Below are 27,826 nucleotides of genomic sequence, written 5' to 3' on the forward strand. Positions count from 1 at the left end.
AGATTTGGGAGAACATGTCTTTATTCCAGCTTTAATCAATTCCATAATAATGTGTAAGTAATTGGGTAATAACTGTGGTTGCAAGAGCACTTCCCATTACCTGATAAACTGGGTTATTTTGAGAAAGACCAACTGCCAAGTAAAATGATTTAACAATAAAGGGCTTTAAAGAATTTTTAAGAATTAATTAATTGTTATGGAAAATAAAAAAAATCTTCGACACTGAAATCCACCAGATGACAGATGAATCTTCTAAGAAATGGTGGAGGACTCAGATGAAATAGCAAATCAAATTTCACAGAATTATTTGCCATCAAAGAGCTTATTAATTCCTGCAGTGGCAGACTGTCAGATAAACTGACCTGGTTTTCTGAGTCTTCTCCATCTGATTTCAGTTGTCCCATCTAGCAGCTTGGTGTAAGAGTAAGCTGCATGCCCAAATCAGAAACACAGGTTCTATGGTGCTTTTAATAATTTAGTAAATTTTAACATAAAGGACATGATGAATTTGGTTTTCTTCTGATTGTCTTCATATTAATAATGCTGTGATATGGTCAAAATATAAGTATGTTTGGAATGAAAGTATAAAACCAGGTCTTCATCTTGAAGGACATGTTTTGTGAGATCATTAACTTTCTCATAAGATATATCACCTAATTTTCACTCCAGTGACTAAAAAACGTCTTCTTAAATCTATTTGCAAACAGCTGAAAGACTTAGCATGTGAAGAAAAGGACATCATAGATGAGTATTCTGGGCTGGCAGTCCAAGATTTGTTATGATCATAATACATTCCTCACACTATATGTGACAGTTTTCCCATCTTCATATGTAAAAGAATCTTCCATCTTCATGTAAAAGAAAAGTGAAAACACTATCACGGAGTACAAATATGCAACTCAAAGATAAAAAATATAAAGTAAAAAAATTAATGAAGCAAGAAGATTTCAGAGCTCTTAAAATAAATCCAGTGGTTAGAGATCCTTAAAATATGAAGCAGAGAAAATACGTTCTTTTGTTATGTAGACTCTCACTTCAGTATTTATCTAAAGCCTGAGCGTGTGCAATGAAAATCATCATTACCTTGTTACAGTGCTAAATGCATTCCATTTTGTTGTATAAATTGCAAGTGACAAGACCGTTTGGGTTTTGTGGCACTTCTAGTATTTGTCTTAATGTTTTCATGTTCTGATATTGATGCATCTGCACACTGTCATCAATAGTCTTCATTGACAATAACGTTGATATTTATGCTACTTCTTTCAGTGTTCCTGCTGCTGCCTGCACAGTGAAGGCTGCAATGGAGATCTGCCTCTTAACTTCTTTCCAGGCTTCATCTTGATCAGCTTTGTTTTCAATGTCAAACATGGCATCATAGATCCCTGGGAATGATTCTCCTGCATACTTGTTATGGCTGCTTGGAGCAAAGATAACATGTCTGTAATTAAAGGAAAAAAATATTCTGTGTTAGGAAAATATTTTTTTTCTGAATAAATGTGATGTTTCTACATTCTTTGTCAAATTGACACTGAAGTTGTAAACAAATATTGTCACTGTAGCAACAATGCCTACAGTCTATGAAGAAAGAAAATTAAATGAGCTATATTATTCCATGCAAACTCTACAACTTAGTAGCTAAGCATTTAACTTTCTCTCATTTCAGAAGGGAAAGATTAAAATAAAAAAGGCAGCATCTTTTCTCACAGATATACACAATCTTTGACAGATACAGACATGCTTTGAGGTAGGGAAGTTGATGTTCTAATAACACGGAGTTCTCAAGAGAATTTTAATCAGAAGTCATGAGAGTCATAGGACTACAGATCTTATATTCTCTTTCTACAGTTACAGAATCACAGAATCACAGAATTGTAGGGGTTGGAAGGGACCTCTAGAGATCATCGAGTCCAACCCCCCTGCCAAAGCAGGCTCCCTACACCACAGTTACTTTTTCTTGGAAAGATTACTATTCAGAACGTAGAGTAGAAGGACAAAAAAGCTAAGCTTGATTTGACTATTCTGCCTCTCAAACAAAATTTATTTCTTGAACTGGAAGAAAGAATTCACTGCTGCCAAAGGACTGCCCTCTATAACCTATTTGCTACCTTGCCTGATCTGCTACGATGGGTCAAATTTTAGATGTTTCAAGTATACCCTATGTCACTTCCGAAACACAGCTTCCTAAAGATCCTTAATCAGAGAACATGCACTGGGACCAGGGCCAAACTTTTTGATCTGATTAGAAGCACACTAAGATCAATGGAAATTGATTTATTGATCTGAATACTCTTACAGCAAGACTCTCACTCTGTCTAGAGTCTCTCAGTGAAGTTTTCCCTAGCACCGTTTCCCTTTCAATCTTATTTGTCCTATTTGATATACTTTTACTATGTTCAATAAAGTCATTACAAATTCATTCAGAGATCCATAAATTACAAATAAATTCTCATATAATACTCCAGCCAGAAAGTGGAAAAATAACTGTTTCTTACCTATAGAATGGCCTTCCAGGTAATCCAAGTGGATCGATGAAAGCCCTTTCTAGAAACATGAGCTGATCATTTAACGTTCTGACAGCAAGTAGGCTGAAAAGAGAACAACACAAGAATACACCAGCTACAGATTTTTGCTTACTCTTTCCATGCCATGATGCACGCAGCTTTGGATACATGAAGAACAGTAGATCCAGGATGCTGAACTTGAACCACAGTCCACAGAAGACAGATCACGACAACTAACCTGCACAAGCAAATTACACTGTCCTATACTGTGAGACAGTCTGGTGTATAAATCATAGAATCATAGAATGGCCTGGGTTGAAAAGGAACACAGTGATCATCTAGTTTTAACCCCCTGCTATGTGCAAGCTCATCAACCACCAGACCAAGCTGCCCAGAGCCACATCCAGCCTGGCCTTGAATGCACCCAGGGATGGAGCATCCATAGTCTCATTAGGCAACCTGTTCCAGTGCGTCACCACCCTCTGTGTGAAAAAATTCCTCCTAATCTCTAACCTAAACCTCCCCTGTCTCAGTTTAAAGCCATTCTCCCTCGTCCCATCATTATTTACCCTTGTAAACAGCCATTGCCCCTCCCATTTATATGCTCCCTTCAATTATCAGAACACCACAGTGAGGTATCCCCAGAGGAGAGCTTTAAAAGACCCGTAGATCTTTTAAAGGTTCTACAGACCAAGGAATACTGTCAAAGAAGACAGACTTTCAGGTATTTTCTTTCATGTTTTATTTTATTCCCATATCTCCTTTTTCTTAGGATGCTTAGATAGACCATTCCCTTCTTTTGTAGAAAGCTCCATTTTCCAAAAAGCCAGTCAGCACCCAATTACTTCAATAAAATCACATTAATGTTTATATAAAATCACATCTGAGAAACAGGAACATTAGAATCATCTTTTGAGTCATCCAAGAATTTTGTTTTTCAGATAGCAGCCTGCAAATTCCCTGGAGCAGAAACCATCTGTTTTTGTGTGCTTTGAATAGCTCTGAGCATAGTAGTGATGCTTAACAAATAGAAGAACTGTGAACAAGAATATGCTGACTATATGTCGGTTTGATAGTTCACATACAAAGTAACTTACTTACTGTAAATCTTCAAAAGTACTTACCAAGAAAAAGCAGTAAAATTTGTATCACTGTAAGCCTTCAATAATTCTACAGCTGTCATTGAAATTGCTTCAAATTTTCACTTATATAGATGGAAACTGACTTTGGCTGGCTGAATTCATATTTAGATTCAGGTTAACCATCAGTAAAATCATTTTGGACTGAACTTTCTTATTTGCTACTGTGCTGCAGAATTATCAAGTTGTTACTGAGTCACAGAGATTAACAGCGAAGTGTTTTTTTCTATATCTATTTTGAAACTTCAGCTATGTTTGCTGACACATTTTAGTGATTTACGAAAACAAATACATTGAAATTCATAAATGTGTAAGCCTGGTAACTGACAGGAGTTACAAAATCAAAATAACTAAGGCAGAACAGATCTGATAGGGTTGGGAGGGAAGTTATGATTTGTAAATGGAGTGCAAAACAGAAAGTGAAATTACATTCTAGCTTAAAAGTCACTTTTTCTGTTTATGCAAATTAGCCTTTATTCAAATAACATGATGTAAGCACCATAGAAACATGAAGCCCACAAAAGTGTAATATATATGACATATGCCATAAATTTAATATCTTACATACAAAATAAACTCTATATTTATTTCTCTTGAAAGTTGCCACCATTAAAAATACGGCTTTTATTCTTAATATTTTTGATAAGGGCAAACCCCTGGCTAAGCTTGACTCTTCCCATGAAATGTAACATAATTCTACATATATATAAAAGGAAGTATAGTTTCTTGTTCTTACAATGGCCTACAAAAAACAAATTAAAAATCATGCCCGGTATAAATAATGGCATTGGTGCTACACAGAATTTTTGGAAAGCTTATCAAAAAGCTTTCCGTATCTATGATCATGGTACAGTTTGTTTTTTTTTCATTAAGTGGGACTGGTGTCTTGAAAACTACAGTGGCTGGCAAACACAGGCTACAAGGTAACATTTGCTCTTTAATGATAATCCAGTAACAAAATCCTACAATGTTTGCACTTGGAAGTGTCTCTCTTGTGCTGGCTCTGCTTGTGCTATGCACCAGTCTAGTCACAACCATGCACTATCCAAGTGCTGCTCCTGAGCAGAACAGACATTCATTACCTTCGACACTTTTCAAAGCGAAAATGGCTAGATTTCCAGGCTCTCCAGTGTCTCTGATGTCTGCTAGTTCAAAACTTCCATATTCTGTTTCTTAGAATAATCAGATCCTTAAAGACAAGAGCCCATAAGGACTTCAAATGAACACCAGCCATTTGTCATCAAGCAAGTAAAGACAATGCCCTCTGAGCCCAGAAGACTATGAAGACTTGGCTGGAAGAAAAAACAGTTAAACTTACTTGTTGACATCTATTTGTTGCAGTCTGTCATGAAAGCTATCAGCAACTTCTGTAAAATTCTTCACAGCTGAAAAGAGAGCATCTGGAGGGAGCAGAAAGGAAGGAATTGGAAGGCTTTATAAATTAAAATAAGGCATCACTACTATTAACAGAGAAATTAAAAGTCTGTACCTACCAAAGGATACATTGTATGTTGCCAGTTCTTCCTCATGATTCCTTGACATATTATAGATGATATGAACATAGTTGCTCAGAGCTGATGCATAATCTCTACAGTCAAAAGGAAGTAGAACAGAGTTGGCCAATTCAAACACCAGTCCTCCCCGTACCTGAGCTACCGTCAGATGATTCTTGAAGGAGGGATCATAAAATCTTTCCACAATTTCATAGGTTTCATACACACTGTGGTAAACTGGGTAGCTGCTGTATTTTTCTACATTCTGAAACAAACAAAATCAAACAAATTCATTATTCAAATCAGCTACAGATACTTTATGTTTGTTTGAAAACCTTGGCTGCAGGATTTAAGGCACAGTAAAGTTAAGTATTCAGGTCACACTACTTCTCCATAGCCTCTATGGACAATCACGTGGGAAGAACTGCTCAATGGTGAAGCTCTTAGACATCAGCTTATGCTGAAATAGTTACCTGGAAGTGCTCTCTCCAGTGACCTGGTACTGGGCCTAAAGAATGTAGCCAAGAACTGACACAACTTCTAGTTGTCTACACTAATGTGAAATTGCCCTTCTTCCCTTTGGATCTCAGTAGTTATTTTTCTTTCCGTCTTTGGCTATGCTTTTTCACAGGAAAAGACTGAATTTAATAGACTGCTTCTCAAACACTTCTTAGTTGTTTTCATACAATGAATCAAAGCCGACCCTATATTCTTCACAAAGCATGAATAATTTCTGAATTCAAAGCTTCATAAACCACCAAAATTCATTTAAAAGACATCATAAACATCTGAACCCTTTCTGAACCCTAAATAATTTTAAGTGCATCCACTTACTCTGAATAAAATTCCTCTTCTCTTGTCTGATTGACACCAAGTTGACAATTTCTTTTTATTAAATATTTGTTGTGTAGTAGCAAATAGAGTTCTAGTTAGGAACTGAGACTCCACTTTGACACACTAAACTGAACTATTCCAAAAAGCTGCCACTGTGAATGGCTCATTTACAGTTATTATTTAAGCAACTGCAAGGAAGATATAATTACTAAGATGAAGACTTACCCAGTTTTTACTGTAACGTGCTCTGCCTGAAGCGATGCCAAGACGTTGAAAAAAGACCTCAAAGTCATTGCCAGAACCCAGTTTATTTATTCTTTTAACAAGAAAGAAGGAAAAAAAGTCATTGCCTTGAGTGACAATACTTAAAATACATTTTATAGTTTGTTTCCAAGTACTAAGATGGTAGCTATTTATTCTCCAATTACAGTCACTTCATAATCTTTCCCTCGCATGTTCTTTCTTTCAGTACACCACAAACTCCCTGGAAGCCCTGAATTGTATTCACCTCTTACCAATAAATGCATTCTCAAGAGGATAGAACCAGTACAGAGAAAACACTAAAGGGGAAAATTTACCTCACTGCCTTTAATAATTGAGAAGACCCAAATACCTTCTTTCTGTTAAACTTTCACTATTTCCAGTCTCTCATCTGAGAGGAAACACAACAGTACCAGCATGGCTTCACATAAGAGAATCAGTTTCTTAGATTCAGTAAATCTGTAAAGGACAGTGTTGCAAAAACCTGATTGGTGCGCTCTGTAGCCACAGAAATTCAGAGGCCTGCCAAGAAACTGGAAGCAACTGCAAGGGAATGCTATTGTGTTACCGTCTATTGCTCCTGCCACTGGCTTTCACATCCTACCTTTTTATATGTCTGCATCTCTATAAACTACACCAACACTACTTTTAACTCACAAAGCCTCCTTTTGATGCTACAAGTTCAAGTACATGTAAGTGTTGTACAATACATCAGCTGCAATCAAACTCTGAAATCTGTATCTGTTGAAAATCACACTGTTTCATTCAAGTGCTCAGTTTTTCAAGAGGGTGTTTCTTTAAAACTCACATCGACAAGCTGCAGTAAGTTCTGGCATTATCTTCATTTTCTTTTGTCACTTACCTTGGGACCTCCTTATATTCTGTTGATGGATTTTTTTTATACCAGCTCTCATAAAGCGATTTTCCTTCAAACCCTTCATCAGGACTTGGTATCTAGAAAATATATATTGAAAAAAAAAAAAAAAAAAAGACAAAAGGTACAGTGTTAAATATTACCAGTCAGTGAAACTAAAACTGAGCATTACTTGATGCCTATGGCTTAGGATAATGAATAAATAAAAGTCTTAATCCCTCAGCCTTTCTACATTTCCAATTCAAACTTTTAAATGCACATTTTTCAAAGGAATAATTTATTTGCTAAAAATAAGTAACTTTAGATGAAAGAAAACACAAGGAAAGCAGAACATTTCACGCCAAAATTTACTTTCTGATGCTTTTAATGAGATGTTCAGTCATTTAATTTAAATACGAAACACACAAGAAATATTGGGGAAAAAAAAAGAAGCTTCTTGCTTCAGTCTGGCAGGAAATTTCAAACAGTTCTGTCTTGGTTTAATTTAAAATTGTTCTTTTCCTTGTTTTAGTTCAAAGCAAGGATTTCCATGGAAGCAGCAGTGACCTTAGAAGGATCAAGTGTGCAGCACTGAGTGCTTCCATCATTATTACTGCTACAGAAGTATAGAAGTATTATCTAGTTCATTCCTATCACTATTTTCAGACTACTTCCCAGATTACTGAGCACAATAACACTGTATATTTTTCATCTTTCTTTTCACTGATGGGCAGATGAGGTTTCATTTCTTTTACTGTATTAAATTTTTTTGCTATCTATTTTTGTTTTACTACATTTCTAAGGATGACTCAACAACAGCAGTAAAAATAAAATATGCTTGGCTATACGGACATGGAGCTAACTGCTTAAAGGAGCATGTAAACATTTTCTGCCACAGATTAATTTTGGATGGGGTTACAGAACCTCCTTCCTGATCAGTGATTTCTTCAGACACCAGCTACCAACAGGGTGCAGTAACATGTATTAATCAGCCTTTGTTGCTGCCCTCCAGCTCAAGGAAGGGTTATGCAACCATGTTTACTGGTATTTAGGTCAACAGTTTAATGATGGCTTTGGTGTCCAAAGTGAGGCTCTAATGACCTGATTTTCTGCAGTTCTGAACACCCACATTTAGCACATGTTACCATGGGAACTGCAGGTGATCTTCCACAGTTCCAGACAGAAATATCTTTAACTGGGCGTCTAATTTTAACAGAGTTAAATTGCATTTGTTGTCTTTCAATTGCCAGAAAATGTCTACGTTGAGTTACTATACTTTCTTTACCTTGGCAGAAAAGAAAGTAACATGACATCATATTTTATGCACCAAGCCCCATCCAGTAAATGAACAGTGAATGTTGTGGCTAAATATTCAAAGCAATGTTACCTCTTTGGTTACACTGTACACCAGTCTGTACATCAGTGGTGTGCAATCCACCCTTAGCGTATAGTTTCCTGAAAAACAGAAATATTCATATGAAGAAGGAAGTTCTACTCAACTGAGTCCTTGTGTCATTATTAGTTAAAAAGGAAGACATTAGAAAACTACACACTTTACAAGGAACAAACTGATTCTTCCTATAGAGGGGTTCTTCTCCTGTGACCTAGTTAGGATGAATTATAGACCAACATCTGAAGCAACTACAAGAGCTTTTCTTATGCCCCTATGCTGATTACAAACATTATGAGAGGGGATGTAGACCCTACTGAGTTGATACAGAACTGCTGACAGAGGCACAACACTTGTTGCTCACCGTGACTCCCCAAATAATGTAGCTGCTATAAGGCACTTCTTCCCTAAAGCAACAAGAATGGAATATCTGAAGGATGCTTTACAATTCTGGGTCACTATTTCCTTCCACATCCACTATTAGATTAACTCAACAACATTATCCTGTTAAGGTTTTCACAGATTTATAAGTCAAACTGCCTCCTAGTCATCCGTACATACCATCTCTATTCCAATAAAATACAAGCAAAACAATATACCTTCAATGGAGGAATCTGCATTGATATAAGCCACTCCTCGTGACTGCAATAGTTTGGCATTTTCCTGAGAAGGAAAAGAGAAAGAAAATGCTAATAAACTTTTTCCTCAGAACAATTTTTCTGATCACAGAAGTAACAGCTGTTTCAGGTAAAGTCAATCTACTGCACTGAGTAGATCTACCTTGAGGATTCTGTAAGAAAAACAGACTGTAAGAAAAACTCTGTAAGACAGAGAGAGAGCAACTGAGAGAAGCAGTGCTGCTTTCTTATACAGATTTCTTGAAGATTTTCCATTGTGAAAACTTGTCTTGTAGCAACATCGGTTTACCTCAGCCCACTCCGTTGAACCTAACAAGCCAAATTCCTCTGCATCCCAGCTTGCAAATATCACTGTTCTCCGTGGCCTCCATCCTGCAATAAAAGACCATAGAAGTGAATTACCAAAATAAAAACTGCTCATGTCGTTTTTGAGGTGTTCATCTTTTATCCTGATTTGTGGAAAAACATGACCATTAAATTTAACTTTCTGTAACCTAATCTAACAATGCTTTATTAATTCTTAGCAATCTCATTTCCACTACTTTAATATTGTGCCAAAAATGTACACTTCTTCTCAGCTCAACAGAATTTTCTAAAATTGAGAAGTGAACAAGAAAAAAGAATGTATTTGCTTAAATTCTTGAAAGCTTTCATTTTTGCTCATTTCAACTTAGTGCACGCTGTAAATCAATTGCACTTCAACAAAAAAGTTGAATTTGGAAAGTTGTCATATCTACTCTCAGTTTCTTTGACCTCTTTTACAAATACCAGATTTCTATTCTAGATCACCTTCAAAACAAAGATTTGAAGTCCTACAGTTCATTCAAACCCAGGCTGAATGCAGCAGGCTCTATTGCCTCGCCTCTGTATCTTTGCACAAAGTTGTAGGATACTGGAATCTTTTGGTCGTTTGCCACCTTACAACTTCCCTTTTTAATTTTAAACTTGCACTGAAAAGAGTGTCCCCTGACATTCAATAATTGCAAGGGAGTGGGGAGAAAATGGAATGCTAATAGGTTTATAATGCAGTAGCAAGACAAAGGAAGTTCCTATAGTGTACCACTTGAGTTATATCCGAGCTTCTTTGCATGAGATACCAAGGAGGGTGATAGCATTTTCTCTGACAACAACAGAAATTTGGTACATTCAATATTATTCTCCTATTATAATATAACTAGGCAAAATGTATTTTTAAAACCACTACCTACTACTATATTTGTATAGCTCATTCTTTGCATTACACAGACTTTATTCATATTTGGGTCTGTCTCCAGACCAGTCAAGCGAGTGGAAGACTTTCAGTGCTGCCGTGCTTAAGTATTTATTGATCAGTTCACCACGGCATCATTCAAACACCCAGTATGATCAATGTCAAATGAACAGCAATCATCTTTATCTGAATGACATATTTATTTTACTATCCTTCTCATAACTTATGGTTTGATTTTTGCTTTTCTTCAGGTATATTTTCTCTTGAGTAGATGTAATACAGAGATACTGACATTGTAAGTGTGATTAATTAAGAGCTGCAGAGCAATATGCTTCTTTGAAAGATCAGAGAGAAAAAAACCTAAATTTAAACACATGCTTGAATCTCAGAGACATCAACAGACACTGCTGAAAGCAGTATTTTTGGTATGCTTTATTCCTTCATGACAATTACCTTCTTTTTTCAGTTTTCCAAAGCTCCTCACAATCTCATGAACCACAGCTGCTCCACTCTGAGGATCAATGCCACCAAATACCCACGAGTCACGGTGGCCTCCCAGGATGACATATCTATCTAGAAAAATATGGAAGTTTACTCAGAAAAAAACTTTTTTACTACCATAGTGTGGTTAATCACACACAGAATTATAGAACTGTAGTGGCTGGAAGGCAACTTTAGAGATCATAGATCCCCTGCTAAAGCAGGTACCCTACGTAACAGGTGACACAGAAAGGTGTCCAGATAGGTCTTGAGTATCTTCAAACCAGGAGACTTCACAGCTTTTCTCGATAGCCTACTCCAGTGCTCATCACTGTCACACTGAATTCTTCCTTTTGTTTATATGGAAATTCCTTCAGGTTGGGGGATGACCTGCTGGAGAGGAGCTCTGCAGGGAGGGACCTGGGTGTCCTGCTGGATGACAGGTTGGCCATGAGCCAGCAGTGTGCCCTCGTGGCCAAAAAGGCCAATGGCTTTCTGGGGTGCATTAAAAAGAGTGTGGTCAGCAGGTCGAGGGAGGTGATCCTCCCCCTCTTCTCTGCCCTTGTAAGTCCTCAACTGAATGACTGTACCCAGTTCTGGGCTCCCCAGTATAAAAAAGACAGGGATCTCTTGGCAAGAGTTCAACAGAGGGACACAGAGATAGTGAAGGGCCTGAGGCATCTCCCCTGTGAAGAAAGGCTAAGTGAACTGGGTCTGTCTAGCCTTGAGAAAAGGACTGAGAGGGGAGCTGATCCAGGTCTATAAATATGTAAGGTGTGGGAGGCAAAGTGGCAAGGCCAGACTTTTCAGCAGTGTGTGGAGACAGGACAAGGGCAAAAAGGTCAGAAACTGGAGCATAGGAAGTTCTGCATGAATGTGCGCAAGAACTTCTTTACGGTGAGGGTGATGGAGCACTGGAACAGGCTGCCATGGGCAGTTGTGGAGTCTCCTTCCCTGGAGATATTCGAGACCCGCCTGGACGCCTACCTGTGCAACCTGGTGTAGGGAACCTGCTTTAGCAGGGGAGTTGGACTCGATGATCTCTGGAGGTCACTTCCAACCCCTATGATTCTGTGATTCCTGTGTTTCAGTTTCTTGCCCATTGCCCCCACTTCTATTGCTGCATGCCACGAAGAACAGCCTGCCCCCATCAACTTCATTCCAACACTTTAGATATTTATCAACAGTGATGAGATCCACTCTCAGCCTTCTCTTCCCTAGACTGAAGAGGTGTAGGTCTTTCAGCCTTTCCTCATATGGGAGATGTTCCAGACTCCTAATCATCTCTGTGTCCCTCCCATTGGACCTTTACTAGAAGATCTCTGCTCTTTTTGAACTGAGGAACTCAGAACTGGACATAGTGTGATTGGAACTTATTTCCAGTTTTTCATGTAGATATCAGGTAACAAAGCTTACTAGTTCGTATCACACATAATGTAAAGCTAAAGGATATTTTTAATATCTAGACATTTTTCTGCATTGTCAGACAGCACTAAAAAGCTTGCAAAATAATTCAATCTCATAGGACATAAGATCTAAATTTCTTAATATTACTTCCACTATTAGAAATACTGTGGTTTGCCTCTGAAAATAGATGTATCTTTTCACATTTTACAATAGTGCGCTTATTTCTGTACATCATGCTGACTGCCAGCACTGAAGTATGTATTTCCATGAGTATGTATATAGTCAATCATAAAAAGGTGTTCAATGTGATGGAAATGCAATTAATATGATCAAAGTCAGACTAGATAGCTGTGATACTATAATATGGTTAGCAGTCATGTTTCAGAGTACAGGAAAGGGCTGCAGTTGCAGATTAAATGAATATATCATTCTAGGGATGTCTCTATTTATGCTTTTTTATAGTGTAAATATAACATTGGCTGGAGGACACTAGGAGACAGGCAATAAGGCAACAGTGGTGGATACGATGGAATGGAAAATCTGCTTTTGAACCACTTCCACTTGGTTTTGAACTCTTTCAACTGGCATTATCATTCCCTCGTTAATAGGCAAAAATATCCACCTCAGAGCATTCCTTCAGTTGCAAAACTACTTGTTCGAAGACAAATATTTCTGTCTAGTGTATGACTCCCCCTTTTGAACTCAGCATTTATACCCTTAACCGTATGAAATCTGTTGCAGTAAGTATTTCAACACCAAGTATCACATAAAGCAACAACAATAAAGCAAATTCAACACCAAGTGTCACATAAAAGTTTTCAGAGAAAACTATTGTCTTCCTCATTTCCCCTTTCTAGTTAGTCCACTGAAGACAAATGACTTTACCTGGTTCCACGGAGCCTCTGATGGTACCAATCACATTGTAAATTCTTGTTACTTCGTTGTTGCTATGAATGTGCATTTTTACCTTTCTGGTGCATTGGGAAGAAAATCCAAGGGAAAAATATATATATATATCCAGATTACATAATAAGGCATCAACACCTTTAAAAAGCATGCAGAACAAACTGCAGTGAATTCAGCACAGTTTATGTGTTTGTACTGATGTGGCACTTCAGACATCAGAAAATCAGATGAACTGAGTTGTGTCATAGAGATTCTGTTTATCCACAACACAGATGGAGGTACAACTGCTCATCCTCAAAGACACCTATATATTTTTTCTGGAAGAGGTTGGACTAAAAGACAAAAGGTCAAATGGTTCATATGAAATCAATACAGTAGTTCAGTCAATAGTGAAATGCCTGGAATTAATCCTAAACTGAAATTATTTACTTAAATCAAATCTGAGGTAATAAAAATGACACTGCACTTCCAGTGTTTTTTCTGGAAATCTTAAAAATGCAGGTTAATATGGTTTTATGCATGGAAATAGGTAAGATCAAAAGCAAGATCAACAAGAATTTCAAATATATGGTTTCTGCTCTCAAAAAGTCAGCTGTCTAATCTAATAGCTTGCCAAAAGCTAGATGGCAGTCAAATGAAATTGGTTCAAGATTAGCTTGAAACTAAAGCAATTCAGTCATATGTGCCCAATTAGATGTGAATCTATTGAAGCTTTGCACAAAAAGCATGTTCAGCCCAGGAAATGGTCAAAATCAAAGGAACAGTGCAGATAACCTCAATTGCTATACCTTCAGTAAATTTTATTGCTCTACCAATTTTTTCTTCAATCCCAAGCATGTTTCTCTTATGAAACAGAACTTACCTTGTAGAATAATTTGTTGTGAAACCAGGACCAACATTATAAGACACATTCAAATTTCCTTTCCAGCTACTATGCGGTGGTGCAAATCCTCCCATATTACTATTACGAAAAGAAATACACAGTATTACTATTAGAATCATCTTGCGATAGCACCAAACACAAACAAGGAATCAGAAACCAACACATTTTGCTCAGAACCATTCAAATATAGACCACAGTGATGGTCACTGTCTTAAACATTTAGTACCATAAGGTTTCATGGGTAACTAATCTTCATTTTTAACTACATTAATACTAGTATTTTAACAAGAAGACCTGTTCCTTGGCATTGAAGACAGTTTAGAGTGGAAAATAGTCTTTGCTTTCAAGGGTTTTGCATATAAACTGTTCATTGTAAATGGTCCTTGGAACTTTCTACTGCTCTGAACTGCATTTGCCGTTTATTCAGGAGATTGTTATTAGGACCATTCTAACAGTTTAACAGCACAGACAATTGTCTTTCAGTGCCTGTCTCTGGGCAACATTTAATATGGCGGCATAGACGTAGCTGAAGTGTTTTTAAGATGCCTAAAATTGAACAAATATGATGCGACCAAGTCATCTTTTCTTGTTCCAAGCTGAATGTGCAAGGGCAATGCTGCACCTGCAAACTCTACTGCATCTTAGTTTTTTCAGTGTGTATGTTTTGTTAATGTAAATATGAATGTTAATACCATCCTCTGCAAAGCTAGGAGCCTGCGTTCAGATCACTTGAATACTTAGTATGCAAACACATATAGATATCTATTAAATACTTTTCATCACTCCAGAGTTTTTCTAGTATCTGTACATTAGTTTGCTAGCATCGTTTCACATTTATGCAATATAATACAAATAAGGAGAGAAAACATATTGCTTCATATAACTACAAGAGAGTACATATACTGTCCCATCAAAGACATATAGTTAACTATTCACCTGGACACTCAAATTACATTATTTTTGGTCTTTTTCACAAAACAAGCAGACCCACAAGTTCTTTTCTCTACAGTTACACTGTAACTTCAGTGTACCTGATTGCTAATCACTGTTACTTCAGTTAATACCTGATGTATTAAAAACAGCCCCTTCCAAAATGCTTTGCATGAAGCTGGTACATAGCAATATATGTAAATCTACAGATCCCTAATCACAAACAGGATTTCAAAAACTACAGAAGTCATTGAGTGAAAAAACCTTTTCCCTTTCCTTCCAAACACTCTTCTCATTGTCACTGAACTGTCTCTTTAAACTTCTTTATGTCTCCCAAATACTTACCGCAGTAATGACTCAGCATCGTGATAGCCAATGGGATGAACTGGAATTTTTGGGAGACCTACACCACTGGCTTTGTCTAACCGGTAGGTGTATTCTGAAAGGCAAAGATGAGGATTTCTGTATTTAGAAGACTCTGAAGGAATCTGTACATTTCACAGCACCGTCTTAACACAGGACTCAAAGAGAATCATTTAACTTCCCTCTAACTTGAGCTGACATCTCCTCGGTGACTTCACTATTTATGCTCCATCTGCACATTTTCAAAACAACACTAAAAAATATTCTCCCACAACATCTACAGTTACACATTCAGAATTGGATGGAGATTTAAAAATTATTTATTAATCCTTTTTTTTTTTTTTTTTTTTTTCATTGAAATGATACAGAAATACTTCTATTCATGGGAAGCAACTTCAGAAAAAAAGCCAAAAACAGCTATAAAACAAGACTAAAGTGCGAGCCCATAGGCTAATGTCTGGAACACTGAGTGACTGAAGTTTGAGTACATAGCCTAATGTCTGGAACATTGAGCTGGGCATCTGCCAGAGGTTCAGATACAGTCTTACACTCTAGACTAATGAATATTTCGTTTTGCTGTTTTCATTAAAAAAACAAACAAACAAAAAAAAAAACAACAACAACAAAAAAAGGAGGTCTAGATTTTGTTCAGACAAGACACAATTCAAATACAATTATTATTGTTTCCAGAAATCAGAGTCTAAATTTTCACAGTGTAGACAAACATGAACATTTGGAAGCCATTTTTTTTAGTAGGTTATGGAACAGGATGGAATTTTGTCCTTAATACAGCATTCACAGGGCCCTTTGTTGAGGAAGGCTTTCTTCTTAGTAACTGTTCTGGAAACATACAAATGTTGAGCTCCACAGTAACTTTCAGCACCCATTTAGGGAGCACGTGAACACTGAACAGACATCTCACCTTTTGCAGGATAGCCTGGTGTCAGAGGATCTCCTGCACCATTCAAGTTTAATACATTTCCACGCTGGGCTCCTCCACCTGGAAGGTTCCAGCCATTTGGATATGGATCTACTCCTGGAGCACAGTAGTCCGCAGGGTCTGAGTAGAGAATAATTCCCTTGGCACCTGCCAGTTCAGCATTCTTCACCTGCAAAGCACATCTCTGGTTTCTATCCAGACCTTTATAGCTTGACATAAGCATTCAAGGGGCAAAAGAAAGTATTATAAATCACAATGATTATAACTTGGAACCTTTCACACTGCTTTAGTTAAGTAAAGGTCCCATACTTGTCTTGTGTCAAAAAGATCATTTAGATACACAAATAGAGAAGCAGGAGACTTGCAGACCAATATAAACAGCTGTTAGAAACACCACCTTAAGAGTGAACGTATCGTGCCTTTATGTCAGTGAGGACATATCAGTTCCAAACTAAATGGCAACTGCCTGTACCTCTGGTTATAAGTAATTCTGACATGTATTTCATTTTAATAAATGATTCACATTCTTCTATAATGTTTAAGTCTTTTCCATTCAGATAGTATCTTTAAGAGTGGCAGCCTATAAAAATTCAACAGTGTTACCTGACCTAGAGTTAAGAGCTACAATTCACTTTTCACTGGTGAAGATAGCATACACGTAAACCAGTGAGTTCTTCTGCCAGAAGATTACTTAAGACTGTATAATAAATTCTGCTATTCCAATGAAGATATTCAGCGTTTGACACTCAGATGTAACTGAGAGATTCAAAATATAGCTGTTCCCAAATTATGTTAAGGTACATTTGAACAAATTGGGAAGAACGAACTATTTCGTAGTTAGAGCGTATTACTGGAGCATGTTTGTTAGCTACATTTTGGAACAATTTATAGTAAGCAGATACATTTTAAAACATGTAACATTTTCCAACTCACTTTTATTCTTTAGATGTATTATATACATGTCAAGTACATATTTTATATCTCCTATTAAATAATTTTCTTTGAACGCACCTCTATGAAAACCTCAATGACACTACAAGCTTGAGGAGACTTTGGTTAAGAGTTTCAGTTTCTAGAAATCAACTAAAGGATGGCACAAATAACATTTTTATATAGTCATTACCTTATTTCCTCTGAAGATCTTCCCATATCTGGCAATAACAATCTTTCCTGTACAGTTAATTCCCATTTCACGTTCTAGCTTAAAGAAGTCCTCAGTGCGGCCATAATTGACATACACTAACTCACCCTGACGGAAGGAAATAGAATTTGAATGTCAATGAGCATAACAGGAAAATGGGATCTAGCAAGACAATAGGCTAGGAACAATAAGCTTCAAGACTGGTTCTTATATGAATTCTTCTCTGATAGAGACAACTAGGTAATTAAGTGACTACTCATTAATTCACAATAATATAAAAAGCTGTGTGACCTCAAGCCTCTATAGAGAGCATAAGATATGACTCAGAAACTGGAAGTAAACGCTCAGAGCATTGGCCTTTCTTCTCTCCTGCTTAAGCTTAGTCTGTTTAAGCTCTAGTCAGTCAGCCTTGGACAGCTAGAGGTATCCCAAAACCATCTTAGGAAGAAACATGTTGCCCACTTCAGAATAAATGCCTATGGTGAGACTGAAGGACCAGTTTAATGTTCTTGCCAGTTTAATGTTCTTGCCATTTCAGACAGCTAAACAACTTAGGTGACAAATGACTCTTCCCAAAGTGCATTTCTCTGTATGACCACACACTTCCAGAGAGATCTTCAATTTAATTTCAAAACCGAATAAGCTTAAATCTCCTATACACTCTGTTACCAAATGTTCAGGTGGCCTAGAAATACAGCACACAGCATGTCCTCACAAACTGAGGTATAGTCCTTTTAACCGTACTGACTTCATCAGCATTCTGCTCAAAATGCAATTTCTGATTAAATTAGGGGAAATGAACTCAGTTAGGTTAAATTATTGAAATAAGAGGGACTGTATTTAAATAAAGCAGTTTCAGAGCTGCTAAAATTATACAACTTCCTATTCAGATAATAACTCATAAGCAAAAGGATTATTCTTGGGTATTTTCTTCTGAATTTATGGACAAGATTTCCTTCTCAGTAAAATCCAAGTATCATCCCACTGAAGTCAAGACCACTTCTATAGAGTATTTAGATCATGCAAAAGTGGAATTTGGTCCTCTGTTTCAACATAAGTTATTTCAGAATATCTCATATATAATACCTTAATTTGAAGACTATTAGGTGTTGTTTTTGTTTTTGTTTTTTTCTGACAAATGAAAAAATGTAAAATGGCTTACATAATTCTTAGAAGGAATTCTAACAACTGTCATAAAATCATAGAATGTTTTGGGTTGGAAGGCATCGTAAAGATCACCTGGTCCAATGCCCTTACCATGGGCAGGGACACCTTCTACTAGACCAGGCTGCCCAGGGTTTCATCCAATCTGGCCTTGAACACCTCCAGGGTCAGGGATCCACAGCTTCTTTGGGCAACCTGCTCCAGTGCCTCACCACCACAGCAGTGACAATTAGTCACTGCTTAATTTCCTACTAATCTGATGAAATCTCTCATGTTTTAAAGCTGCTATCTAAAAAGTATTTCAAAATGAAAGCTACGAGAATGTAGTGGAGACTCATAAAATGTCTTGTCCGGACCTTCAGTTCTCAAGCACAGACCTTATTTGTGACAATCATTAACTAGATGGAGGCATTTTTCCAGTCACTTAAAAAGAAAAGAAGGAAGGAACGAAATTTTACTGCTATATATGATGCTAATGTTCCAAACCAACATTACTGCATGTAAGAACATGGCTTCATGTCACCACTGTGTAAGCTTTCTACTAAATATTTCTATGAAAAGAAATTTCTACTCAAAACTTTACTTCTTTCCTCTGTTTATTGGAATCAAGTTGAAATAGACCACAAAGAAGAAACATATATTCTATCTGAGACCAGGGTACACTTGTCATAGTTTTATGATTTTTGTTATTGGTATTCCACATCATCACATCACGTAAAGCTCAGCCTATTAAAGACTGACTTCTGGATACCTGGTCAAAATATATGAAGAACTACGTAACCTGGAAGACAGTGCATTCAGAGGGAAAAGAAAGACCCGTAAATCACAGGACTCTCTCTCTCTCACTGTCCGCAGTATGTGGGTGAGCTCACCAGCCATTCCACCTTTAATTCAAAGTAAGGCCTTCAGTTTCAGATACTGTCTCTCTCATTTTATTTAACAGCCTCAATTCCAACTGTACTGTATTATACTGTATTATCTTGCATTCTGATACTGTATTTAGTAAATTAACTTTCCTCCTCAGATCGTTGCTGCTATTCTGTATTTCGGTCCATCTCCCCACCCCACCCCTTTCCCCTTTCCCAGGGTGTGGATCCATGGGTCTCCTGCCCCATTAGTCACAGAACCAGACAGAAGCAGCCTATAAACCTCTGAGACCCCTCCCTCCCCTTTTTGGGCCAGTGGACCTGCGTAAGAGATTGTTCTGTTATGCTATTGACTCAAAGCTTGCTGAAGGACACAGATGGAACAAGTCCTAGCAAGTCCTGGACAAGGATTGAGAAATCCTTGGTCTGGAGAGCACTGATGGACAAGTCGTGAGCAAGGGTTGCAAAATCCTTTGTTTAAGGGACAAAGATGGACAAGGCCAGGGGCAAGAGAGAGAGAAAAGCCACAGCTTAATGGTTGTGAAGAGGTCTTTTTTTGTGTGGACTTATCTCAAGGAAGATGGCCATCTAAGGTGGTACTCACATGACATTTGCTCAAGCCAAGAGATGTCACATAGGCAGGGAAAAAAGAGGATAAAAGAGGGATTAACAGCCATGAGTTTTGGTGTCTGCCATCGGATCCCTCACTGCAGAATTCCTGCTCGCTGACAGACTCTCCCAGACATGCTACCTGAATCCTGCTGCCTGCTCCTGGACTTACCCTGTGGCTTCTTCCTGCTACTCGCTTGCTGCCCAAGACTGGCCGCTGCTCATGTCTCACAATGGGACTGCTGCTGGATCCTGGTGGTGACTATCTCTGCTTTATGCAATTCTTGCCTTTTTCTGTCTTTTCTATCACCTGCCTTTCCTTCCCCAGTGCCCTAAATCATCCATCCTCCCCTTCCCCATCTCCCTGATTAAGGTTTGTAATAAACTGTTCGGACCAACATTTGAACCACTGTTTCTTAATCTCACACCGGGTATACATATATCAAAGCACCTCTTCTCCCTCCTATAAATTGGAGCGAGACAGCCTGCTGTCTTCCTGTCATGAAGACAGATAAATCCAGATAACCCTGTGACAATACTACGTCTACTGAGAACCAGAAATGAGCAGCAGATATTTCTAAATCTCTGCAGGGTTTCACTCTAGCAGGTAAGAAGCTACCATCCCACTCCAACAGGATATAACCTTCAAAATCAGTCACTACCACTTATTACTGCAGGAAGCAGTAATGTTGCTAGCAGTGTCTAACTATACCTCTGCAGCTCCCTGATTAGAGCTTTCACACAGAAAATAAGAAAGCTGAACTCCTGGCTGCTCTCAGCATGAAGAACTTTGATCCATTTCTTCCCACTTCCCAGAAGGTGTCCTACTCTTGAGACTACAGTTACCCAGACATGCAGGTTCTTGACAGCCTTCTCCCTTCACCGAACTTTGAGCTTTATGCAGGAAGTGTTCCAAAATTCAGAGCAGAAGGCCTAAGACTGATGAATGCAACTGGCAGGTTCCAAACCTCTCTCCACAGCCTAGTTCTGTTTTTAATGAAATGGCTTTTAACATAAAGAACATAAAAAGATATGGGAAAACTCAGATGAGCCCAGAATGCAGAAAACATTCCCACTGCAGAGCTTTATTCGTGCTCCCTCCTGCTATTTGCAGTAGAGCTGCAACAACTATTTACTGAAGAATGCTGCGGCTAACAGCACCAGTATCTGGAGCTTTGATCAAACTATTACACATTAAGGGAAACATAAGCAATATATTTTGAAAAGACAATCTGACTGTTAGGTATTGTTTCTTTCAGAAACAATGTTCTCCTATTTAATTCAAATAAAACCGTTTTCTAAAGAAGGCAGCTGCATCTTTTAAAACTTGTTTTTATTGTTATTTCCTGTATCCCATCATTTACTGTAGCTCACTAGAAATCAAATAAAACAGTGAAGTTATTCTGTCTTTCTGTGGAGATATTAAAACAGAAAGACAGAATCTATGGATTTTACCTTATACTGCCTTCCAAAATTCCCACTGTGATACTTGAAACTCATAGTTCTCATATCCTAGGAGACAGGTTATCTGCCTGGCTCTCCAGCTTCTTTCGAGTATGAATATAGGATATCTTTTGCTTTCTGGGCTTGCACAGCTTATTAACAAACTTAAGAAAGTATATGAATTTAATACTGCTAGCAGATTCTAAAGTCAGCTCCAACTTTAGAGGACAGCTTGGATGAGATGACCTCCAGAGGGCTCTCCCCACCTTAGTTATTCTATGTACAGACATGGAAGGGACAGCAAGAAAAAAAAATATTTCCTATTCTTACAAATTATGTATTGAAACAATTAATGATCACAGAATAGAAAACAGTTACACAGGCCAGCTTCAGAACAGACAGCTTGTCAGCTGGTGCCATCTGTGCAAGAGAGAAAAAATAAATGCCAGCAATAGCCATTTGCAATAGCCACGGCACACTGCACAGCTACACCTGTATGGCAGCCTATGGAAAACAGCACTTTGAAAATGAGTTTGTTTAATTGGCTATTTAAATATGTCATATTTTGATCACCAAGATGGGAAAGAACAGTGACTATTCACATGATATCTGGAGAAGTTAAAGAAGTGGATAAAATGAAAGATTTATTTTTACATTTTTAGGAAAATGCAAAACAATTCAATTTTAAGTCAAACTAGAGGGGAAAAAAATAACATGTATGCATTATGGTTCAGTTTCAACACTGCTCCATTGTAAAACTCCCTACAACATCAGGACTGGCTCATTTTTCTTACTGGTACTATGTCAGGGTCTGTACACACACAGCCTAAGACCCAGGAATTTTACATTATCCTATTCCATACTATACCATTCTATTTTACACTACATTATGCTCCAGTATACTATCTTCTTTCTGTTTCTATGTCTGCCTCTTTTACTATTCTACTTTTTTACCTCAGGCATTCCTTGGGCCGAAAATGCACTGTAGGGTGGCACCACATCTCCAACAGCCTCATACCCTGCAGGAGGTGGCTCTGATAATGATGTGTTGAATACCTAGTGGGAAAGAAGAAACAAAAAACAAAACCAGGAAATATGAAAAAAAAAAGTACTGTTTATGCAGGCACATTTCACAGGCATTTATGTTTAAATGACTCGAGGTTGTTTTTTTTTTAACTCAAAATGAGGTGTGACCAAAACTTTAATAAGCAACAGTTAACGCTTTCTGTATGCAAGTTAGGTATGTGATCTTGATAGTCTCACTGGCACTCTTAGCACAGTTTATGTGCTAAAAGCCTGTTTATGTGAACACAGTTTCCTTTAAAGAGGTCTCAATATAGCAAGTAAGAGAAGGTTAGATCACAATAATAAAAAAAATGTTTGCATTCTGCTCATCCCTGGACCTTCAGTGAGCAGTAGAGCTGCTCTGTAATGAACTGATTTTGTGTCAGTGTATCATGAGGCATAAACTCTGCAGTCTTCAAGGAACTGAATTTAGCACAATCACTGATACTGTAAAATGACTCAATGCAAGTAATGATGCTAGCCATGGTTGATTTCCTCTTCCTAAATAACAGCAATTTTAGAACAACTGAATTATATAACATAGCTCTAATACATACTTTTCCTTTCATCCATGTGTTTCAGTAAGCTGTGTGAAGCAGGGTAGTTATTAGTATTCCTGGCATGAAAATGAAGAAACAAATATATATAAATTAAGAAAAAAAAAAAGCTGAACCACTGATTTTCATGAACTTTGGATCAGGTGCCACACCATGAACAGAGCAGAGCATAGCTTTCCCTCCCAGTCTTCCCAGGTGTATGAAGGTGATTTTTTGCACTGTTGGCAAAAACAGGTGTTTTCAGTACCTCATTTCCATGCTCATCGGTTATTGAAACATAATTGGGTTTATTTTCATTGGGATAAGAGAGCAGGACATCGTAATGAACCAACTGAACAGAATCCAAACCAAACTCCTTCCACTCAGCTTGAACCTGCTGTGCCAGATGGAGATTCTCCTTTGTTCCTGCAAGGTGAGGACGCTGTGTAAAATTGCTAGAAGAAACAGAAGAAATTGGTCAGGATCAGACATTGCTACACATAATCTTAACCCTGCTGGAAACATCACCTGGATATAACTAGATGTACCCAAACTGAATCAAGACCAAGATTCTTCAGCACATATATTTTTGTCTGCCATACACATAACTTGAGGCAAAGGGTTTCAGTCATAGGTTTACTTCTTGTTAGCAATCCAGCCTAGCAAGAATGGTACAAAATCAGTCATGGGGTCTTGTTCTTGCTATATTCCTTGTCTTCTGGGCAACCAAAGGCCAGTCATTTCTCTTCGTAAGACTGGCCCTCCTTGTAAAGCAGTAAAATAGTGGAGCATAATTACTTCTAGGTGTTCAGTTTAGAAATGTGCATAATTACTGTGATCCCTACATTTAATTAGCTGGGTAGTCTTCTCAGATCCCACTGTTTTAATTAATTTTAGCAAAAATACTGATTTATCTAAAAGTTGACTCTGAGCATGTTTTGTTGGCAGATAAGAGTGTGAGTTCATAGCAGCTTACAAACAAAGAACAGAAAAACTCAGCAGCTTGTGACTTAAGAGATATGTGCACTGAATAACAAATAGTGTACGATACCAGGAATGCTGAGCAACTCATAGTCTGGAAATGAAATTTGGCCAGATTACTGAGAAAAACCAGTAGTGAACTGACTTAAAGAAGCCTCCATTGAATGAGATTGTCATCATTATGTCCTCATCCTGTTCTATGGCCATGCCATCAGCACGCCACATGAACCAAGTGGTGTTAAGTGAAGGAAAGGAGACCTCAGATAAGAACGAGGTATAAAGTTGGGAAAATTTTACTTAAGTTCCAGTGAGTGTTACCAAAAACAGCAAAGTACTTTGGAAGAATGATATACTTCTGATTTTTACGCAGCTATGTTCTTCTGACAGTATCAACAGCTTCTATCAGCTCTGTACTGCACTGTTCATCATACAGTCAAGGCACCATTTTTTGGGTTTCATTACAATTTGAGTTATGCAATAGTATTCTCCTGTGTTATACCCCCATTTAATAGAACTTTGTTTTTCTTAGTTTCCTCTCCAATCTGTTGACTGTCTGTACTAATAGTTCTGAGTAGTGATTAAGCACTTGTGTATTCCACCACAGAACTGGCTGCAAATCAGTAAATGCGGTACAATGTTTCCTGTTGGCACAGAGATAGAAAGTTTGGAGGGCAGAGAGCTGCTTCTACAAAGCTGCTGAGCAACAGTTGGTGTTATAGGAGCCAAAACACAGGTTGAAAAGTGCAAAAATCTTAAGTTTTCAATGTTACATAGCTCCGGATATGGCTGTTACGCAGTAAAGAGAATGCACTTTCCAGCTAGCTTATTTGCAATAGTTTGTGGAAGTGCACTTAAAGTGAAATACGTGGGTCTGATACAATAAGCCAAACATGGGTGGGTTTTTTTTTGTAATTTGGTTTTACAGTAACATATAACTTCCTGCTACTTAATCAGGATGGGAATTAAAGGCAAATCCAGAACTACTGTCTACTTCTAAAAGCACTGCTACTTTAATATTTTCTTTACATAGGAAGTCAGTTTCTACCAACAAACTACAACTCCTAGCTTGAATAAATGCATTATTTTAACAAATATCACACCTTCCTAGTAGAAAATCTGCTTACAAGGTCCCTAAAACAAATGATTAATAACAGCTTCCTAGTAGCTAAGGCTTCTAAGCTTTAAGAAATCAAGAAATTAACTACAGTAACTCAACAGGTTTTAAAAATCTACAGGGCTATTTTTTACCACTTGAATTTTCAGGAACAAAAGTTAGCACTGTTGTTTGTAGGAGGAAGTAGAATCAGAATAATGCTAAAATCACATAACTTAATTACTAAAAAGTAGATGAGATGTATAATTTCTTGGGGGAAAAAACATGGTCTTGAAAATGCCTTTACAGCTTTAAAGATAACCATTCTAGCTGTTCACTGTGCAGAGAGGGAGTGCTTGGGACTATCTTTCTTCATGGAAGTGTGAACATGACAGAATGCTGCCAAGTAGCACAAACATGGTCACAAATCTGGGAGAACTACAAGCATTCACCAGCTGCTGAGCAAGAATTTGGCCAGCTCTTAATTACTTTTAAGTACTGAGTTTGCTGACAGTGACTCCAAGTGTTTGCAACACAAACAAGAATGAGAGGAGTCAAGATGGACTGTAGTATCTCTCATCTTACTGGGAAACATTAGTTGAAACCTATGAACCTACACATATGATCTGTTTAGTGGCATCTTTGGGCTGGTTCCTGATTTTATGTATTTGTTTATTTATTTTTGACAGATAAGCCTACGCATTGCTTACAAAAGAAAGCGCTTGATGTTTTCAGCTTTCATCTCAGCCATAAATGCGGCCTTCATCTTCACATGAGTTTTCAAAGGTGTCTTCTCTTCTACAGGTTTTGCAAACCAGCCTATACAACACATTAAAATACATTTTTCTTCAATATCACAAGATTTTCAATGTGTATTTTACCATCATTCTTCATCGTAGCACAAAGCCACAACTTGATACAAAGTGCAGTAATGGCAGTGATAGTCCTGCACCACAGTACTTGTTAGCTAGGACACTGAGGCAAATACAGTGCTATACCAATCACAGTTGTTTTACTGCAGATCTTCCATCACAGAATCATTAAGGTTGGAAAAGACCACTAAAATCACTTAGTCCAACTGTCAGCCTACTCTCACAATGTTCACAATGTCCCTCAGTGCCACATCTCTGTGGTTCTTGAACACCTACAGGGATAGTGACTCCACCACCTCCCTGAGCAGCCTGTGCCAATGCATCACCACACTTTCTGAAAAGAAATTCTTCCTAAAATCTAACCTGAACCTCTCCTGCCACAACTTAAGGCCATTACCTCTCATCCAATCCTTGTTGCCTGAGACAAAGAGGCTGATCCCCCACTTAGCAACAACCTCCTTTCGGAGAGTCATAAAGAGCAAGCCTCCTCTCCTCCAAATGAAGAGATGTTGAGGACTCCTATATTCCCTGAGCGCCAGAACATGATGCTGTCAGTCATTTCAGAAAGATGGAAGCTTTAAAAAAAAATGAAGGAAACAGTGCCCCTTTTTAAGGAACAGATGTCTTTTAACTATTTTCTCTGTCTCTGGTTCTTATTCCGGAAACCCTCCCTTACTACACAGGCATTATTAGAGTAAGAGATGAGAGAAACACCTGGCTACAAAGTTTCTGACATATGTTTTTTATTTTTAAGTCAGAGACAAGACATTGAATCATAGAATCTTTAGAGTTGGAAGGGACCTTTAAAGGCCATGTAGTTCAACTCCCAGGGACACCTACAGCTCTATCAGGTACTCAGAGCCCCATCCTGTCTGACCTCAAGTGTCTCCACAGATAAGGTATCCACCACCTCTCTGGGCAACCTGCCCCAGTGCTTCACTACTCTTACAATACAAAACCTCTTTCTTATACCCAATTTAAATCTCTTTCAGTTTGAAACCATTTCCCCTTGTCCTATTACCACAGGCCCTGCTAAAAGATTCTGCCCCTTTCTTTCTCCTAGCTCTCTTTAGATACTGAAAGGCCACCCTCAGGTCTCCCTAAAGCCTTCCCCAGGCTGAACAGCCCCAGCTCTCAGCCTGTCCTCATAAGGGAGTTGTCCCACCCCTTGGATCACTTCTGTGGCCCCCCTCTGGACATGCTCCAATAGCTCCATGTCCCTCCAGCACTGAGGACTCCACACATTCAGTACAACGCAGTAGCAGTTGCACAGATGGGAGGCAAAGCAGAGGAAGGTTGAGGAGCAGAGCGCAGCCCACAGGCTGCACCGCACGGGGCTTTTTCTACATCAGACTCACTGCCCTTCCAGGATCCCCCAGCATATACCAAATGCCATTTCAAAGTACAAGTGGCTCTTTTGTTTTCTTCCCTTTCCCCTTCCCCACCCCGATCCTGATCCATCTGTGGACGAAAAGGGAGTGAGGGAGGGGAAAGGTTTTCCGTCAGCAACCTGCAGTCGCTCCTGCTTGAGCCCAGTGGGAGAAGGAGCATTCAATTAAAGAGCGCTTCCCCCCACACCCGCACCCTCCCCCCTCGACCCGGCCACCGCTCAGCCCGGCTCCGCTCCAAAGACGGGTGAAGTCCGCACTGTACCGATGAGGAACCCGAGGAGGAAAAGCCCAACCGCTGCCCCCAGGGTGACGGCCCAGAAGCGGCCGCTCGCCGCTCTGGGGCCGGCAGGTTCCGTGACGGCGCCGAGCGAGGTCCACATCGCTGCCGGCCGCTCCCGGCCCAATGGCCGAAGTGCCCCCGCCGTGGGGGAGGGCGG

At 38.5% G+C, this 27,826-nt stretch overlaps 1 protein-coding gene across 1 annotated transcript; it reads right to left on the reverse strand.

The window, feature by feature from the left end:
* LOC140247310 (putative N-acetylated-alpha-linked acidic dipeptidase) lies at positions 1–27,826 on the reverse strand. Its single transcript, XM_072326832.1, has 19 exons — positions 27,652–27,826; positions 25,837–25,945; positions 23,321–23,507; positions 22,406–22,507; positions 17,352–17,477; positions 16,211–16,397; positions 15,271–15,364; positions 13,975–14,073; positions 13,092–13,177; positions 10,773–10,892; positions 9,399–9,481; positions 9,071–9,134; positions 8,469–8,536; positions 7,091–7,182; positions 6,193–6,283; positions 5,134–5,398; positions 4,959–5,040; positions 2,493–2,585; positions 1–1,438 (listed from the first exon to the last, which is right to left on the reverse strand). The coding sequence occupies exons 1-19, from the start codon at positions 27,767–27,769 to the stop codon at positions 1,249–1,251; spliced, it is 2,256 nt and encodes a 751-aa protein (XP_072182933.1). The 5' UTR covers positions 27,770–27,826; the 3' UTR covers positions 1–1,248.

The sequence above is a fragment of the Excalfactoria chinensis genome, chromosome 1 (assembly GCF_039878825.1).
Source record: "Excalfactoria chinensis isolate bCotChi1 chromosome 1, bCotChi1.hap2, whole genome shotgun sequence".
NCBI classification, from domain to species: Eukaryota; Metazoa; Chordata; class Aves; order Galliformes; family Phasianidae; genus Excalfactoria; species Excalfactoria chinensis.